Here is a 19,069-nt window from a genome sequence, read left to right as displayed (position 1 = left end):
AACCAACATTGCTCATAATGCTTCTTTGAAACAAAGTGAACCAACATTGCTCTTAGAGGAAGCTTCTTTGAAACAAAGTGAACCAACATTGCTCTTAGAGGAAGCTTCTTTGAAACAAAGTGAACCAACATTGCTCTTAGAGGATGCTTCTTTGAAACAAAGTGAACCAACATTGCTCTTAGAGGAAGCTTCTTTGAAACAAAGTGAACCAACATTGCTCTTAGAGGATGCTTCTTTGAAACAAAGTGAACCAACATTGCTCTTAGAGGAAGCTTCTTTGAAACAAAGTGAACCAACATTGCTCTTAGAGGATGCTTCTTTGAAACAAAGTGAACCAACATTGCTCTTAGAGGATGCTTCTTTGAAACAAAGTGAACCAACATTGCTCTTAGAGGATGCTTCTTTGAAACAAAGTGAACCAACATTGCTCTTAGAGGATGCTTCTTTGAAACAAAGTGAACTAACATTGCTCTTAGAGGATGCTTCTTTGAAACAAGTGAACTAACATTGCTCTTAGAGGATGCTTCTTTGAAACAAAGTGAACCAACATTGCTCTTAGAGGATGCTTCTTTGAAACAAAGTGAACCAACATTGCTCTTAGAGGATGCTTCTTTGAAACAAAGTGAATTAACATTGCTCTTAGAGGATGCTTCTTTGAAACAAAGTGAACCAACATTGCTCTTAGAGGATGCTTCTTTGAAACAAAGTGAATTAACATTGCTCTTAGAGGATGCTTCTTTGAAACAAAGTGAACCAACATTGCTCTTAGAGGATGCTTCTTTGAAACAATGTGAACTAACATTGCTTTTAGAGGATGCTTCTTTGAAACAAAGTGAACCAACATTGCTCTTAGAGGATGCTTCTTTGAAACAATGTGAACTAACATTGCTTTTAGAGGATGCTTCTTTGAAACAAAGTGAACCAACATTGCTCTTAGAGGATGCTTCTTTGAAACAAGTGAACTAACATTGCTCTTAGAGGATGCTTCTTTGAAACAAAGTGAACTAACATTGCTCTTAGAGGATGCTTCTTTGAAACAAGTGAACTAACATTGCTCTTAGAGGATGCTTCTTTGAAACAAAGTGAACCAACATTGCTCTTAGAGGATGCTTCTTTGAAACAAAGTGAACCAACATTGCTCTTAGAGGATGCTTCTTTGAAACAAAGTGAACCAACATTGCTCTTAGAGGATGCTTCTTTGAAACAAAGTGAACCAAACCAACATTGCTCTTAGAGGATGCTTCTTTGAAACAAAGTATTGCTCTTAGAGGATGCTTCTTTGAAACAAAGTGAACCAAACAAACATTTATCTTAGAGGATGCTTCTTTGAAACAAAGGGAACCAACATTGCTCTTAGAGGATGCTTCTTTGAAACAAAGTGAACCAAACCAACATTGCTCTTAGAGGATGCTTCTTTGAAACAAAGTATTGCTCTTAGAGGATGCTTCTTTGAAACAAAGTATTGCTCTTAGATGATGCTTCTTTGAAACAAAGTATTGCTCTTAGAGGATGCTTCTTTGAAACAAAGTGAACCAAACAAACATTTATCTTAGAGGATGCTTCTTTGAAACAAAGGGAACCAACATTGCTCTTAGAGGATGCTTCTTTGAAACAAAGGGAACCAACATTGCTCTTAGAGGATGCTTCTTTGAAACAAAGTGAAGGTGGTGGAGGGAAGGTGCCCCGCCCCCCCCCCCACACACACACACCAAAGCTGGTGCAGCTTTAAAGAGAATACCCGCAGTAATATGGTAACATATCTAGTACTATTGTGACTTTTGGATTAGCCTACATAATTTTTTCTCCTTCTATTTTTCCATGTAGTCAAAATCTATCATTTGTATCCAGAATCAGACACTGGAATATATTTATTTATATTAAATTGCATCACAAATTAAAGGGCACCCATTGCCTTTTCCTGTGTTTTGCATTGTACTGTATTTACAGAACGAAGGATTGTCCCAACACTGAGAACATTTTAATATGTGCATTGTGCCTTGTCTGCAGTTCAGCTTTGACAAGAACCCTCCCGAGCCATTCAGAATATGCCTTATCTCTTGGATTACGTAATCCCATATACGTCCATATCTCTGGTCCAGCGCTGCTAGAGCCGCGGTGTATGGGGTCGTAGAGGTGGCATAGGCTAGCGCTATATTGTGCGCTCGCGGTACTTTCAGGTGCTTCAGTAATATTGCATACTTGTGGCGTTCATCAGCGACATCCACCATCATTGTCTCTAAGCACATCCGGAGCTCCGTGTACTGTGCTCGATTCTCATAGGTGAAGTCTGGAAACGTCGGCGTGGCGATCTATGACGCCGTGGATGGCTGATACATCGGCGAGCGTTGGGGGAGAGACCTCCTAGGCGAGTCTCCTCTTGCGCCTCTCTGTGGGCTGGTACCGGCAGGGTACCATGGCCCGCTGGTCCAGGTGCTATTCCTCGGGGCTGGTCGTGCGTCGTGCTCACCCGTGAATAGAGTCGGGGGTCTGTAGCGCAGCGCCGCGGGGGTATAGCCTGGGCTGTACTGGACCTCCTGGTCCGGTGGAGTACTGTGCTGTCGTCGGGCTTGGTTCTCCTCCTCTCCCTCTTCTTCTTCTATCAGGTCCTCTAGATCCTGTAGTCGTTTATTTAGCTTCTCCGCAGTGTATGCCGCTCCTTCCTTGTAGCTGGGTCTCGCTTGGACCGGTCTGGGAAGGGGGTCTGCGGGGGGTATAGGCTTGGTCTGTTGGTCAAGTTCAGGGTCGCTTGCTCGGTTAGGAGACGCTGCCCTTGACTGTTGTCTCGACGAGTTCCTTGAACCCCTGGCGGAGGGAGAGGGTGTTGCCTTAAGGATCAGCTGCTCCATTAGCTGCGCTTGTAACTTGTCGCGCTCGGCTTGTAGTCTGTCGCGCTCAGTTTCGCGCTGGATGAGAGCGAGGTCGCGCTGGTTGAGAGTGAGGTCGCGCTCTGCCTCTCTTTGGGCACCGTCAGCGGCGCGCTGGGTGTCTGCTCGGTCTCTTGCCATATTCTCTTCCGTCTGAAGGCGTCTCATCTCCAGGCGTATGCGCTCTTCTTCGCTCCGTTGCTGTGTCTGGAGTCGATCGCGTTCACCCTGAAGTCGATCGCGTTCACCCTGAAGTCGATCGCGTTCGGTAGAGGCTGTCAGGCTGGCGAGGAACGCCTGTGATAGCATCCTCTCCGCTTCGCTGGGGGAAGACGGTTGTAGAGGTGAGCCGCTCCCGGCTGTACTCGTTGGGGAGTCCTGGAGCTCTATTTCCTCGGCGCTCTCCTCCTCTTCTTCCGTGCAGAGTTCTCTCTCTGTAGGGTTGTCTTCCTCCCGGGGCTGGTCGGGGACTACTTCTTCGGTATTGGCGGGGGGTAAAGGCATGTCAGCTCCCTCCTGGTCCCCACCGTGAGCTTGGTCAGTTACATTAGAACCCACTAGGGCCTCTGTGGTCGGGGTAACCTGGTCGTTAAGGTCAGACATAATTTTACTTTCTACTTTTACCGCGTTTACCGTTTGTCGAAGGCTAGGTAGTTGACTGACAGCGTAATCCTCTAAGTACTGAGGTGTCTGTCGTCTGCGCCGCGGGCGTTCTACGTTAGGAGGACCGTTTCGTGGAGTGTTCATCATAGGCCATTTCAATATTAATAACACTATATTAATATTACACTAGTTACCATCCGGCTCGAAGGACCAATTGTAACTGAGGGGTACAATTCCCTGACTGTATTGATAAGTATGGTATCATTAAACCACTACCTGCTTTATGTACTTTAAATACTGGCCACACAGTACATGATGTAGATATGATGAACACTTTCCCACCTGATGAAACGAAGTCCACACAAATGTATAAATCGAATATTTTATATAGCAAAGGGTATATACAACGTTCACTTAATGACATTTATGATTTGAATGCACTTGTAAGGCAAATGAGTATTCGTAGGTAAATCAACATTGAATGTCCAATCTCTGGTTACGCAGGGAGCAAGTATACAACCTGGTTCTTTAGGGAACTATAGCGATGGTACTTAAATGATTATAGCTGGATACACTAAAGGGGGGTCCCGCTGGTTGTAAGTCAGTAGGGGGGGGGGGGGGGTTAGGAGAGCCGCTGGCGATATCCCATCTGGCCGACGATTTCTTGGGAGAATTCAGAGTGCTGAACACGGTGCCCACAGAACCTCGGTCCGCAGATGAATACAGCTGGGCCCTCTTGTAGACGGTAGCTGCCGGTCCACAACGAAGAGACGTGAGGCGACCTCACTCGGGGTAGAGCGCCGTCTCACCTGGACTCCTCTCGGGGGGGTAGTTCCAACACTCAGCAGTGTTGGCTGTTATCCATGGCATAATCAAAGCACCCAAAGCACGTAGATAATCCAAGCCGTGTAGGGCTCGCCGTCGTCCGGGTAAAGTAATCCAATGTACAGGTCCACTCGTCCTGGCCCAGAACTCCTCGGATGAAAGCACCACACGTGGTCTGCCCAGCCTGGTTAAGACTCTAGATAACGCCAGGAACGATGGGGGTACTGCTCACTTTATAACTCTAACCGAACGATGCACCATACATAATAGACTATTATTAACTTAATAGAAATACGTCCCACTCGACGGTATAGTGCCAAACTATGACAATTCAACTATTAATCCACACGATGTCTCAATGCCTATTCTGAGGCCAAGTAGGCCATACTGCACCACACGTGGGTCGTGGGTGAGGCTTCACGTCTGTTACTAGGTTGGAGGGTAAAGGACTAATGGACTAAAAGAAAGTTCTACTTTACTTGCGCCATATATATATGCGCTGTGAACAAATAGTACCATTCGTATTTCGCCAGACGTATTCCTACGCGGAACCGGGCTTGTAACGACATGTTCGTCGGCACGATTGAACTTGAACCAAGGGGCCTGGCTGCTGGCGCCAGGTTCTTGTCCAATGGTAGAATGAAACTATTATGGGCTGTTAGTAGACTAAAGGGATATTCAGTGTATATGTAAAAGGAATATACAAGGGATATCAAACGATATACAAATACTATTAAATATATATCCATAAATAAATATATATATTCGGTTTAATCTGATCCTTCACAACACATGCGATTAAGAATTAATGCAAAATTTGCAGATATAACTGCCATTAGAAAACAACAAGTACTTGTAACAGACCCCAAAATAATAAACGATACATTCAAAGAATTCTACTCCGACTTGTATAATTCAGAAACGACCTTTGATCAAATCAAATTAGACACATATCTTAATCAAATTACTCTCCCTAAACTTTCGGAGGACGACGCTAAACAGTTAGAAGCACCGATCACATTAGAAGAACTCAAGAAGGCCATATCCGGAATGAAAAACGGTAAGGCTCCGGGAAATGACGGTATCCCATCAGAAATGTACCTTTCTTGCTGGGACATATTTGGACCCTTATTACTAAATATGATCTTATACTCAGTCAAGGAGGGGAGCTTCCATAAACACCACAATATCGCACTCATTTCAGTCCTTCTCAAAAAAGACAAAGACCCCACTGAGTGCGGTAGTTACCGACCTTTAAGCCTTCTCGGAACCGATGTCAAACTGTACTCTAAGATATTAGCCATCAGATTGCAAAAGCATATGACGTCTTTAGTTCATCCGGACCAAACTGGCTTCATAAGAGGTCGCCTGATCAATGATAACATAAGGCGAATACTGCACGTACTAGATGCAGACAATGAGGACACCACACCTAAGGCGATGCTATCCCTGGATGCTATGAAAGCATTTGACAGGCTGGAATGGTCGTTTCTATGGGCAGTATTAGAAAGGATGGGGTTAGGAAAAGGATTCATTGATATGATTAAAGTACTATACAAGGACCCATCTGCCATGATTACTACAGGCACATTCATCTCCGAAATCTTTCCGGTATCATGCTCAGCCAGACAGGGTTGCCCTCTTAGTCCCGGACTATTCGATCTATCATTAGAGCCTTTAGCACAATTTATAAGACAATCCCAACACATAGAACCAATCGTAATCAAGGGCACACAACATAAAATTAGTTTATATGCGGACGACGTAATATTGTTCATGCAAAACCCCAACACCACATTGCCGCATCTACTCAAGTTGATAGAGAACTTTGGTGATTTATCGGGATTTAAAATAAATTGGCCTAAGTCGGCTTTCCTTCCTCTTAACATCCGGGCAAAAAAAGACACAACCCTCCCAGGTGCGATACCCATGGTTAAACATTTTAGATGCTTGGGTGTGGAAATATTTCCCACCATAAGACAAACGGTGAAGCACAATTACACAAAAATACAGAACAAAATCAAAGACGACCTGGACAGGTGGGCAAAACTTAAAAACTCAGTACAGGCAAGGGTATCAATAGTTAAGATGAATGTGTTACCAAGAATCAATTTCATCAGCTCAATGCTACCGTTACCTCCTCCAGAGGGCTACTGGAAAAGATTACAATCCTCCACATACAAATTTATTTGGAATAACAAACCACCTCGCATAAAAAGATCCACCGCACAGAGAAATAAAGCAGACGGTGGCATGGCAGTTCCAGATTTTTTACAATATTTTAAGGCTTTCACATTAAGACCATTGAAAATATGGTTTGATCCCCAGGCTTTGGTATCTTGGAGAGAATTGGAAGAAAACATAGTAGCCCCACAGAGACTGAAAGACATAGCACACACTAAACTTTCAATCAAACATTGTGAGCGGGAATTTGACCCCATAATTACCCATGCAATCAGAACATGGCGGGAAACACAAAAGAAATATCCTAACCCTCAAGAATGGCATAATCACACTCCCATATTCAATAACAATGCACTCTTAATGGGAAAACGCCCTATAAGATTCCCTATATGGGAAGAGCAAGGCATACACTCATTAGGGGATATTTTTAATAACCAGGGCTTCTGTAGTTATGGCGAAATATGCACAAAGTTTAACCTCACCGAGTCCACATGGCTTTTTTATATACAGTTACGACTATGTCTGAGGTCTCACGGTGTTCCATTACTCATACCAATTGAACACCACAGATTCCACAAATTTTTCTATGAAGGAGAAACATTAGGAGGTTTTGTATCAGGTTTTTATTATCAATTACTAACGTCCTCGTATGAAACCCTTCAACTAGACACTGTCTGGAGGAGGGATATACCAGACCTGGAAAATGACTTTGATTGGCAAGGAGCCTGGGCAAATGTCCGACTCACATCAAGGAACCCGGATCATCAACAAATCAATCTGAACTATATTCACAGGACATACTTGACTCCTATAAGACTGTGCAGAATGGGGCTTAAACAAGACTCCAAATGCTCCCAATGTACAAATGGGGACGAAGGAACATTTATACACATGTATTGGGACTGCCCACCAGTTAAGGCATTCTGGAAAGATGTGTCCCAACAGTTATCAAAACTCGTATCTTGGAATATACCTGTACACCCCTCGGTATTACTATTGAATGATGTTTTTGAGTTTGCAGTGAATCCACAGCTAAAGAGATTGGTTTTATCGGGTATCACAGTAGCTAAAAAGCTGATCGCATCACGCTGGTTTCAACCGGAAAAAATGTGCCGGAAAGTTTGGTTTCTTACATATCTCGATGTGATATATCAAGAAATATCTACAGCAAGAATTCTGGGTCTCAATGAATCCAAAATGTCAATGTGGGTAGAAGTGGTGGAGAGAATAAAAGCTAGCTTATAATGGTAGTGTCTGGTTAGGAGTGAGGGATAATGGAGGTACTATCCAAGGGGGGGTCCGGGAGGGGGGGGTTCGAGCTGGAGCATATGTGTGTAGGGTTTTAGAAAATAGGTATTAGGGGTATATTCTATACTAACATTTATATAATTTTATATAATTGTAATTTATTGGATATACACTGTATACGGTCAAAATGTTATTATGGACTATTTTTGTTTTATCTTGTTTCTGTACTTGCATGTAATTTTAACCACCTTGACTGAAAGTTTCATTATGCATTATGTGTTGAGTACTGACTTTTAATCATTTTTGTTCTGCAATAATAAAAAAAAAAAAAAAAAAAAAAAAAAAAGATAACGCATTTAACTTGTCGGCGAGGCGATTGAGCCGTACTGCAATATGTTAATGAAGTTTTGAATCAATTAATCAATCAATGCCGCTAGAGAATCAGGATCTCTGCTATCGATACGTGCTGGCTTTTCAACTGGAGCGGCCGCGCGCACTAATCCTGGGTCTCAAGTCTGGTTTGAGTTAACGAGACTGAATCCACCTTCGAGGAACAGGAAAATCCCGGCTTCAAACATCGGGTTAACTGAATCTGGATAATGACATCTTGATCGACTTAGTTGAACCAGGTACGGGGAACAGGGCCCTGGAGTGGCTGGATTTCCAACGGTAGACTCGGTTGATGAAATATGATTTCAGATCGCTAATAAAAAAAAACGAGAATTCTCGTGAGTGGGCATTCAACCCGCGGGGGGTAAACTCGAGGAAACTCGGGTTGGGCAATCAAAGTGTTAAAGACAGTAGAGGGTGAGTGCTTTTGAGTGGTGGTGTATCATATTGTCACACAGAGATTATTTGGATTGACGTTACACCTGCAATACATGGGCTGTCCGGACATTTTAAAATGCATGTATATGGTTCTTTGTATAATTGTTCCTAACTAATAATAAAGTTAAATGTGCTATAGATAACAATTATTAATAATAATAATAATAATAATAATAATAATAATAATAATAATAATAATAATAATAATAATAATAATAATAATAATAATAATAATAATAATAATAATAATAATAATAATAATAATAATAATAATAATAATAATAATAATAATCATCCACAGAGCTTTTAGAAAGGTGCAGAATTAAAGTATTGCTCCCCCACCCCAAAAAAAATTCATTGATTAATAGGGGTGTAAAGGTACACGTATCCGTACCGAACTGAACCGTTTCAGTGTGTACCGTACCGTACTGAACGGCTGTGTAGTGTACCGAACGAATACAATGGTATGTTAACCACTAACGACCGTGTTTTTTCACAATCTAATATAATTATTATTATTCAAATATAGAATATTCGTTGACAGCCCTACAAGTACAATTAGTTACTGCACACTACATCACCCCTGAGTGGAACATGGAAAGCCAAACCTTCCCCCACTGTACCAAAAACCCGTACCGAACCTTGACTTCAAAACCGAAGTACGTACCGTACCGTGGTTTTTGTGTACCGTTACACCCCTATTGATTAATAATAAAAGATGTTTGCGGGTCAAAAATGAATGTTGTTGTTTACATGTTGCAGGCATGTATCGCCTGTCTGTCTGTCTGTCTGTCTGTCTGTCTGTCTGTCTGTCTGTCTGTCTGTCTGTCTGTCTGTCTGTCTGTCTGTCTGTCTGTCTGTCTGTCTGTCTGTCTGTCTGTCTGTCTGTCTCACTATTATTTTCTATCCACATTTATTTTGTAGTCACTTGTCTTTTTTTCCCTTCCGCGTTCCTTCTTGCTACAGATGATGAAGAGGAGTACGAGGAGTACGAAGGTGGAGAGGGAGCCGTGGAGGGAGGCCAGGCCGCCGCCGCTACAGCCACCCCGTCCCAAACCAGCGTACCCCCTGCAGCGCCCCACGTCTCCCCCGGCGGCGCCAGGAGCTAAAGCCACCGGCGACACGACGCCTAACGTCAGCCGCAGGAGCAAAGAGCCACCTCTAGATGTTGACTTCAGGTCCCTTATTATGATACTTTTCTCTTCCCCTGGATAAGCGGTCGTTGAGCAGAGTTTAGATCTGTGCCGACGGGTTAACTTCTGGCTGTGGAGAGTTTAGTTTAAGTTTTAAGTTTATTTATTTATTTTTTACCCAGGGACAGTGCACATTAATCAACATCTTCAGTTTCCACATCAATGTAAATTAGAGAGTTAGCTAATGAGCTAGTTTTCATCTGTAGTCCCTGCCTACCATGCATGTCTTTATGGTGTGTGAGGAGACCAGAGTACCTGGAGGAAACCCACGTGAACACAGGGAGAACATGCAAACTCCACACAGAAAGGCCCCCTGCTGGGGTTCGAACCCAGGAGGACCTTCGTGCTGTGAGGCAGCGGTGCTAACCACTGAGGACTCACTGGATGGTGCAGAACTGGCAGAGATTATTATTTTTTTTCTTCTTAATAACGGTTCTTATTGCAGGGTTCCTGGATAAGATATGGAATTTGAAAAATGTTTTTTTTTCTTGGGAAAGTTGTGGAAAAAAACTATTGTTGTCCAAAAGGTTTTTGGAAACATCATGTTTCTTTTTTTCATGTTTAATGTCATGTTTAGCTGCTAGAAGATTTAGTGACAGTATCTTTTAGGAATAATAACCCATATAATGTATTTCCTGATGACTTAAGTCCCAAGTAATTATTGTAGCTAGTCAAAATAAGGCCTGGTATGTTCAAATCCGTTATTCAAATACATTTTACAATTAAACACTTACACTTACAAATATTGGTATTGGTCATGGAAAATGCAGTATTTGTCATGGAATTGTTTTGGACATTTCTGATCAGCAAAACTTTGTCGGAACCCTGAGTCTATAGGACTAATGTGGTCATAACAAACGTAACTACAGAAAGCATTGGTTTTTTGATTAAATTGGCCTATCTCAAATCCCGCCCCCTTTTCTTGATCCTCCAATCACAACCATTTCTTCCCTCGGACACGTCATGGTCGCTATTGCCCAGCTGGCCACGGAAATGCTAACTGCTAAGGTGAAACTCATATTATAAGTGATAAATTGTTAAATTTGTTAAATAAATTGATGTGTGAAGAAGGATGAGCAGTAATGTATATTCCATACAAGAGACTGTTATTATGTCTTTCATTTGACATGTAATTTCATGTCTGTATTACATTACAAAATGTAAATGTAATGTCTGTACACTGTATTATCTCTTGTAGTCTACTTACAGAGTATTTTCCTAACGCAGACGAAATGTGTGCATCCATATTTTACTCCACTTTGATGCAATAAACCTTGGTTGTATAAACACCCTTTTCTCAAGCTTTGGATATCACCGGCGTTACAAAATATTTCAATTAATTTCATTTCTATTTGTTCCATTCATGCACAGTTCCATAAAAGAGAAAAAAATATATATTCTTTTTTTACAGAAGTAACCTTCTGTATTGTTGCAGTGAAAGGGTTACCCCTTTGGTAGCGTGGTAGTGAAAGGGTTAATAAACGGTCTGTCTGTTGGTGTGTTCTCTTGAATCCATTTCATGAACAATTCATATCAATTCAATATCACCGGAGTTTATATAATATATATATATATTATATAATATTTATTATATGGCGTTTTTTCAACTTTTTCTTAAAAGTAAATGTGTTGCTGATAATCATTATATTCACAGGTATACAATTCCAGTATGCAGCATCTCGATACATTACGGTTCTCTTAAGTGCATTGGTTCTTAGAGGTAGAGTAAAATGAAGACCCAAGGCGTGTCTGGTGACATAGCCATGTCTAGTATTGGTGGGTTGTAGTTCTGACCACAAAGACTCAGGTTTACCAACTTTATAAATATTAAACAGTTACAAAACAGGAGTTACAAAATAGCATATCAAGGAGGGGATCATTTCTACAGGCTTCCCGATACGTCACCAAATGTTTATGCTCCAGGCCTCTGTTCACATGATGCAATGGCAGGATTGAGGCAACAATGAAGGGGATTTAGGCTATAGTCTATAGATGTGTGTATGTGCACACACACATGCATGCCTGCAGAGAGATCTCACACACACACACGCACACACAGATCTCACACACACACGCTCATCATTCTTTCTCCTACGAAATAAAAGCCTGTAACAAATTGTGTTTGTGTTTTTTCTGTTATAATATGCACAAGCTGACTTTCAAGCACTTCCATCCACTGTCATCCAGACTGCAACATTCGCCCCCACGCGAAGGAACACGCCAAACATTTTGAGAAATTAGCATATCGTCTTCTCCAGAGAGAGACAATGGCCCACTATTAACGTCCGTTGAATTATCGTGCAACATCATCCAAGGGGTTGGATCCGTTACAAAATGGACTTTGCAGCAGTACCAGAGGCCCCCAGCCGCTAAGCATGGGCCAAACATCACAGGATGACTCATTCTCTCACAGCACTCTGTGACACCGTGGGGTCAAGGGTCAGCACAGCGCGCGCACGCACACTGTACACTCGCCTCCTCCCTCATTAGCTATCGGTGGCACATCCACCTCCATCTCCGTGTGTTGAACTGTGTTCACTAACTTGCAGGTATAACAATGAGAGGTGCTTCCCGGCCGGGGATCAAGGCTTCAGAAGAGAGATGGCGATATGAATGTTCATCCCTTGCACGGGTATCGTCACTCCATTGACCCTATTCACACGGTGGCCATTTTGCGCTTATGTCATGCTCAGGTTGGAGCAAAAGTGGGTGGCAAGTAATCCCAACCTGAGCATGACATAAGAGCAAAATGGCCGCTGTGTGAGTATATATAGTCAATAGCATACTTTGCTGTATTTTTTAAATGGAATATGTGTCTGCTGTTGCATTGCTATATCCTTGGCAGTGGTATACAAGCGGCGTGTGGCTTTAACCCTTTCATTACCAAAGGGTTAACCCTTTCACACCGACAATACATAAGTTTAACCCTTTCACTGCCACGCGACAAATGGTTAACCCCTAACTACCACACTACAGAACCGTCTGTAGTGTGATCGTGAAAGGTTAACCTTCTGTAGTGTGGTAGTGAAAGGGTTAACCAATGCTGTGGAGCCATGGGAACACGATAAGGTATATACACATGTACAGTATTTCAGAAAGAGACATTTCTATCAAGCGTGGCCAAACTCACAGGATGGCATTTTGTGTTTTCTGCTTCTATCAAACCAAGAACGATCGCTGCTCCATTTTGAGACATGTTTGTGCAAAGACACGTTTGAAACCCTGAGGAATGTGTATAGTTGAATTATGTAATGTAAATGTTTACAGTTTGAAAGGGGGTTGAAATTTTGCTTAGCTTTTCCAAAAATATGTGATTTAAAGTCATATTTAATTATATTCAGAAGAAAAGTGTAAACATCGCTTTTCATATTTTATTGAAAAATATAGATGGTATATAAGACATTCTCTTGCACAACAAAAAAAAATACTGGTTGCTCAGAAGTTTATTAACAATAACAAATAATACTTAAATACCATAAATACATTGAAACATAAACCTCAAATGATAAAATATCCATTTTGAGATGCAATAGTTAATTTCATAACCAATATTTATCTCATTTCAAAGAGAGTGAAGAATGATATGGCTATGCAGTTCCGAACGCCAACAATACAAATTTACAGTTTTTCTTGCGTGGCGGGATACAATCTGATAATTACAAGTCAAGCCCATTTACACTCCGTTGTTTGAGGTTAACGCTAGGAAATTAATACTTAATAAATAATACTGATGAAAAACCAGCACTATATGGTAGGAGAATGTTTTGTGCTAAAGGTTAATTAAAAAAAAAATATTCTGAAAGAAAAATAATCTTTGGCGGTTGGAAGCCGGAGGTCTTCATTTCTTCCCGAAGAATTCCATCATCCTCCGGTTGCTCTGCGCCTGTTGGACCATCTGCTCCGCCCGGGACATCTCCATCATCTCGCGGAGCAGGTGGAATGTCAGGTCCAGCGAGATCGGCGGCTCCTCCGCCCTCCTCCCGCGTCCCATCATCGAGTCGTCCGGGCGCTCGGCGAGGAGGAGCGCCCCGACGTTCCCAACTCTACCCTCCAAGAGACGCCGCGTCAGCTGGAGTCTCCAAGCGGCTCTGTTGTAGAACGCGCCGGGCGACCCTCCTCCTCCTCCTCCTCCTCCTCCTCCGCCAGGATACGTGTTCGGCGACGGCCTGAAAGAGTCCGAGTTCCCGTTGGCCAGTCGGATGAAATATTCCTCCCCGACGCGCTCCAGAAGTGGAAGAGTTTGCTGCCGTGGAGGGTCGGTGTCGTCGGCGGCGCCGGGACTCTCGATGGCCCTACATTCATACCGCGACAAGGAGGCAACTAGCAGAACGATGGTGGCGGCGATTAAATTGAGCTTCATGTCAGGTTATCAGTAGGAATCTGGGGAGGAAAATGTGTGAATTAAATTAATCTCTTGTTCACATTCGTCACCGTAAATCAATGTAAATCGGGTGCGTAATTGTGGACTTTGGTGCGTAAAAAGGGCATTCACTTCATGCGGTGGTTTGGTTATGTAATTACAAGCGTAAAAGTTGAATGACTGATCTTCATATTATGTCTCTTGTCTAAATCGAAAGTAACTGCATTGTGTTAATAATTTAAAATAGAAAGTAGCACAATCCTTCTAGTGGTCCACAAAGCCATAGGTTTGTTGAAATGTTGCCCAAAAGCAAAACGAGTGACTTTATAAGAAAAGAGAACATCCATTACGGTATTAAGTAGTTTTAGATACATCTCAATTTCGAGAGGAAATACAACACACAATAGCACCTGTAGATGTGCTCATAAGATAGATAAATAAAGATAATGAGCCAAACACATACCTTAACTCGTTATTCGTGTTCCAATAGCTTAGGTGCCAGGTGTTTGGCGAGATGTCGTCCTCCTTCACTTAGGAACAACAAGTAACCTGTATAGTTTCATATGCAGTCTGGACTTATATAGTCAAGACCAACTACAAGTGTCACGCTCTGAACTCAGGGATCGAGTCTGCGCGTTCTTGCATGGGCGTAACTTGAATGAACACCTCTGGAGAGGGGAAAAAAAAGCTTTAGTTTTGATGAGATGACTCATAAGCGTGTGTGTGTGTGTGTGTGTGTCTGTGTGTGTGTGTGTGTGTGTGTGAACAGCACGCGTGTGTGAGTGTGTGTGTGTGTGTGTGTGTGCGTGCGCGCATGTGTGAGTGTGTGTGTGTGTGTGTGTGTGTGTGTGTGTGTGTGTGTGTGCCTACATGTGTGTGACAATACAACCTGCTGGATACTTCACTTCACTTCCATGAGTTAGTTCCCAATAATAATAATAATAATAATAATAATAATAATAATAATAATAATAATAATAATAATAATAATAATAATAATAATAATAATTAATTGCATTTATATAGAGCTTTTTTTAAAGAAAAACTTTATTGCCATTTCAACGCATGGTTGATTGGGATTTGTCTCAGTGCCAAACATACAGTACATACAGTATAAAAACATACAATATAAAAACATACAAGAATACATGCATGCAATGCAATCCCTAAAGTAGAAGTATTTCACAAACATATTGCCTTAAAGTGCCTGTCGGCTATTAGTGCTAGCCCTTATAGTAGAAAGTGCATTAGGACTTGAGTTCAGGTGACGGACAATGTGCTATTCTTAAACACCTGATATGGGGATATGTGCTATTCGGGATATGTGCTATTCTTAAAACGAGATGTCCTACACCTGAGACTTTGGAGTCTTCTGCCAGAGGGAAGGGGGTTAAAGAGGTAGTAAGCAGGGTGAGAGGGATCACCGATCACCTTCTCCCCTTTCCGCCTGATGTGTGTGGCATATATGGAGGGAGGCCACAGAAGGAAGATCACAGCCAATGATTTTTGACGCTGTGCGTACATTCCTACATCACACTGAGTCACTGACATAATGGCTGAACGGCTCAGGAGGCAGGGATTGATATCGGTCAATTAAGGGGAAGGGATGATTAGGGTAGGTGTCCTTGATGTCAGAGACCTGGTTGGGAATTTGGCCAGGAACGTCAGCGAACCCCGGCCTCTTTACGATAGGCGTCCTGGGTTCTTTAACGACCAAATTCAGTCAGACCTCGGTTTATGATTGTAGTGGTTTGTGAATTCTTAAAGGTGCTATAGATTACATTTTATGTAGAGTAATATATATATATATATATATCCAGTTATCCACAGAGCTTTTAGGAAAGATGCAGAATAAAAAAATATTGCATTTCCACCCAAAAAAAGATTGATTAATTAATTTATAATAAAAAAATATATTGTGGATTGTTACGACCCTGGCTCATGGGTACGCAACCTATGTGTATTCAACACCAAAACCCTGTGCTCTAACTCAAAAATGCTACTAAACCAAGGAACTACTAATATAACTATAAGCTAATGTACTGGTAACCCAACGGACAAGGACTGTAAGAACCTGACAGCTCTTTCACTAGGCACAGACCGTGCATGTGTGTTTCTGGGTCTGCCTTTGAAGCCCCCCAGCAGGTAACCAATCAGCACTAATTGGCTAATTGGCAGCCCTCACCTGCCTGCCCTGGTGACACAGGAGTGACCAGGCCTCTAGTACATAACACCTCCCCCACCAAACTGGTTGCCCAAGAGGCAACCACTACACAACAACCCATAAACAAAACAAAAACAACTGTGACCCCTTAGTTGTCAGGGCCTCTACCACAACAGCGATAACGGGTACCACAAACACCGGTACTACGATCGTGAGAGGGCGTCTGCTAGCACGTTGTCCCTCCCACGAATGTGGCGAATATCCAAGTTATACGCCTGGAGGAACAAACTCCATCGCATCAAACGATGATTCGAATTCACCATGCTGCGAAGAAAAACCAAAGGGTTATGGTCTGTATACACAACAAGGGGTAAACTGGAGGATCCCACGTAAACATCAAAATGGTTCAAGGCAAGAACCAAAGCGAGCGCCTCCTTCTCTATAGTAGAGTAGTGCAGTTGATGCCTGTCAAACTTTTTAGAAAAGTAGCACACTGGGTGCTCCACCTCTAATGCATCCTCTTGCAGGAGGACGGCTCCAGCACCGAGGTCACTAGCATCCACTGCCAACTTGAATGGCAGTTGAAAATCGGGAGCTGACAGAACGGGAGCGCTAATCAGAATACCCTTGATGCTCTCAAAAGACTGTTGACAAGTCTCAGTCCACACGAAAGGTACCTTAGGACTGAGCAGATTGGTCAAAGGGGCAACAACAGAAGCAAAGTTCCTACAGAAACTCCTATAGTACCCTGCCATACCTAGGAAGCGCTTTAACTCCCGCCTGGTGATGGGAGCAGGGAAGCCCACTATAGCCTCCACCTTAGCTGTAATGGGGCACACATGCCCACGTCCAACCACCTTACCCAGGTAGGTAACCGTGGCCAGTCCAAATTCACATTTCGCAAGGTTAACTGTCAAGTTAGCATCACCCAACCGCTTGAACACTTCGGCCAGATGCTCCACATGTTGTGACCAAGAGGAACTGTGGATAACCAGGTCATCCAGATATGCCTCACAGAACGCTACCCCGCTCAGGACCTTGTTCACTAGCCGCTGAAACGTCGCTGGGGCATTTCGCATGCCAAAGGCCATCACTGTATACTGGCAGAAACTCTCTGGTGTGACAAAAGCGGATATCTCACGTGCTCGCGGAGTAAGCGGAACCTGCCAGTATCCCTTTAGCAAATCCAATTTACTTACAAAGGCTGCTGAACCCACCCGATCGATACAGTCGTCCATCCGAGGCAGAGGGTACGAGTCCGGCTTGGTTACTGCATTAACTTTACGGAAATCAGTACAGAACCGATGAGTGCAGTCTGGCTTATCAACAAGCAGGCAGGGGGAGCTCCACGCACTAGAACTGGGCTCCGCAATGCCATGTCTCACCATATAGTCTACTTCCTTACTCAAGATCCTTCGTTTTTCCGGATTCACCCTATAGGCATGTTGCTTAATTGGCCCTGCACTACCAACATCAATGTCATGCTCGAGTACATTAGTACGACTAGGGACATCAGAAAACAAACGTGTATGCTGTCTACGTAGGCGCACCACATCCGTACGCTCAGGAAGTGGTAAGTACGACAGGTGTGAGTCCAAGTCACCTAGTATCTGGGTGTTTGGCAACCGGCCCTGATAAATCTCCTTCGACACAGAACAGTCGGCTACAATAGGAGATGCAGAAACTGTTAGAACAGCCACAGGCTTGACCCCTGACTGGTCAATCTGAGCCCTATCATTGTACGCCTTCAACATATTGACGTGACATAATCTACTCTTGCGCCTGCGGTCGGGAGTTTTAATCAAGTAGTCGACCTCACCAACTTTGCGCTCAATGGAGTATGGCCCACTGTATTTAGCCTGTAATGCAGACCCAAGAATAGGCGAGAGAACCAACACCTTGTCTCCCGGTGAGAACACCCTATGTCGGGCCCGCCTATCATACCACACCTTCATTTTTCCTTGGGCTACCTTTAGGTTCTCTTTCGCTAGTTCACATGCTCTACTAAGCTTAAGCCTGAAGTCACACACATAGTCCAACAAATTAGTAGAGGAAGGAGTCTGGTCAGCCAACCACTTTTCCTTCAGCAGTTTCAAAGGACCCCTCACTGTGTGGCCGAACACCAGCTCAGCCGGGCTGAATCCAAGAGACTCCTGGGTTACCTCCCTAGCAGCAAACAGAAGCAAAGGAATTCCATCATCCCAGTCTTTGTCGAACTCCGTACAATATGCCCGCAGCATTGTTTTGATAGTCTGGTGAAATCTCTCCAGCGCCCCCTGGGACTCTGGATGATAGGCAGAGGAAGGGCAATGCTGGATAGACAACTGCTGGAGGACCTGAGCAAAGAGACGGGACATGAAGTTAGACCCTTGATCTGATTGAATGACCTTTGGTAGACCAAAAGTCGAAAAAAACCTAACCAGAGCTTTGGATATAGCTGGGGCTGTGATCTTGCGTAAAGGAATGGCTTCAGGAAAACGGGTCGCTGCACACATAATAGTCAAAAGGTACTGGTTCCCTGTCTTAGTTCGAGGGAGGGGACCAACACAGTCAAAGAGGATCCGCTCAAAAGGTTCCCCAACGGCAGGGATAGGCTGCAGAGGAGCCTGAGGGATTTTCTGGTTTGGTTTACCAACCACCTGACACACATGGCACGAGCGACAATATTGTGCCACATCTGACTTCAAACCAGGCCAACAAAAATGTCTCAGCACACGGTCATACGTCTTCCTGACCTCCATGTGACCAGCAAGATCATGATCATGTGCTAGATGCAGTATATCAGGACGATACACGGCTG

General features: G+C 43.2%; 1 protein-coding gene across 1 annotated transcript; it reads right to left on the bottom strand.

Annotated features, from left to right (window-relative positions):
• Positions 1-13,276: 13,276 nt before the first annotated feature.
• LOC311238330 (corticoliberin-1-like) lies at positions 13,277-14,622 on the bottom strand. Its single transcript, XM_084326361.1, has 2 exons — positions 14,569-14,622; positions 13,277-14,125 (listed from the first exon to the last, which is right to left on the bottom strand). Exon 2 carries the CDS (start codon positions 14,103-14,105, stop codon positions 13,584-13,586), a length of 522 nt encoding a protein of 173 aa, XP_084182487.1. The 5' UTR covers positions 14,106-14,125; positions 14,569-14,622; the 3' UTR covers positions 13,277-13,583.
• Between the last annotated feature and the right edge of the window lie 4,447 nt (positions 14,623-19,069).

Source organism: Notolepis coatsorum (genome assembly GCF_963971535.1).
Source record: "Notolepis coatsorum genome assembly, chromosome: 12".
Classification (NCBI taxonomy): Eukaryota; Metazoa; Chordata; class Actinopteri; order Aulopiformes; family Paralepididae; genus Notolepis; species Notolepis coatsorum.
This window is presented reverse-complemented; position numbering and strand designations above follow the sequence as displayed.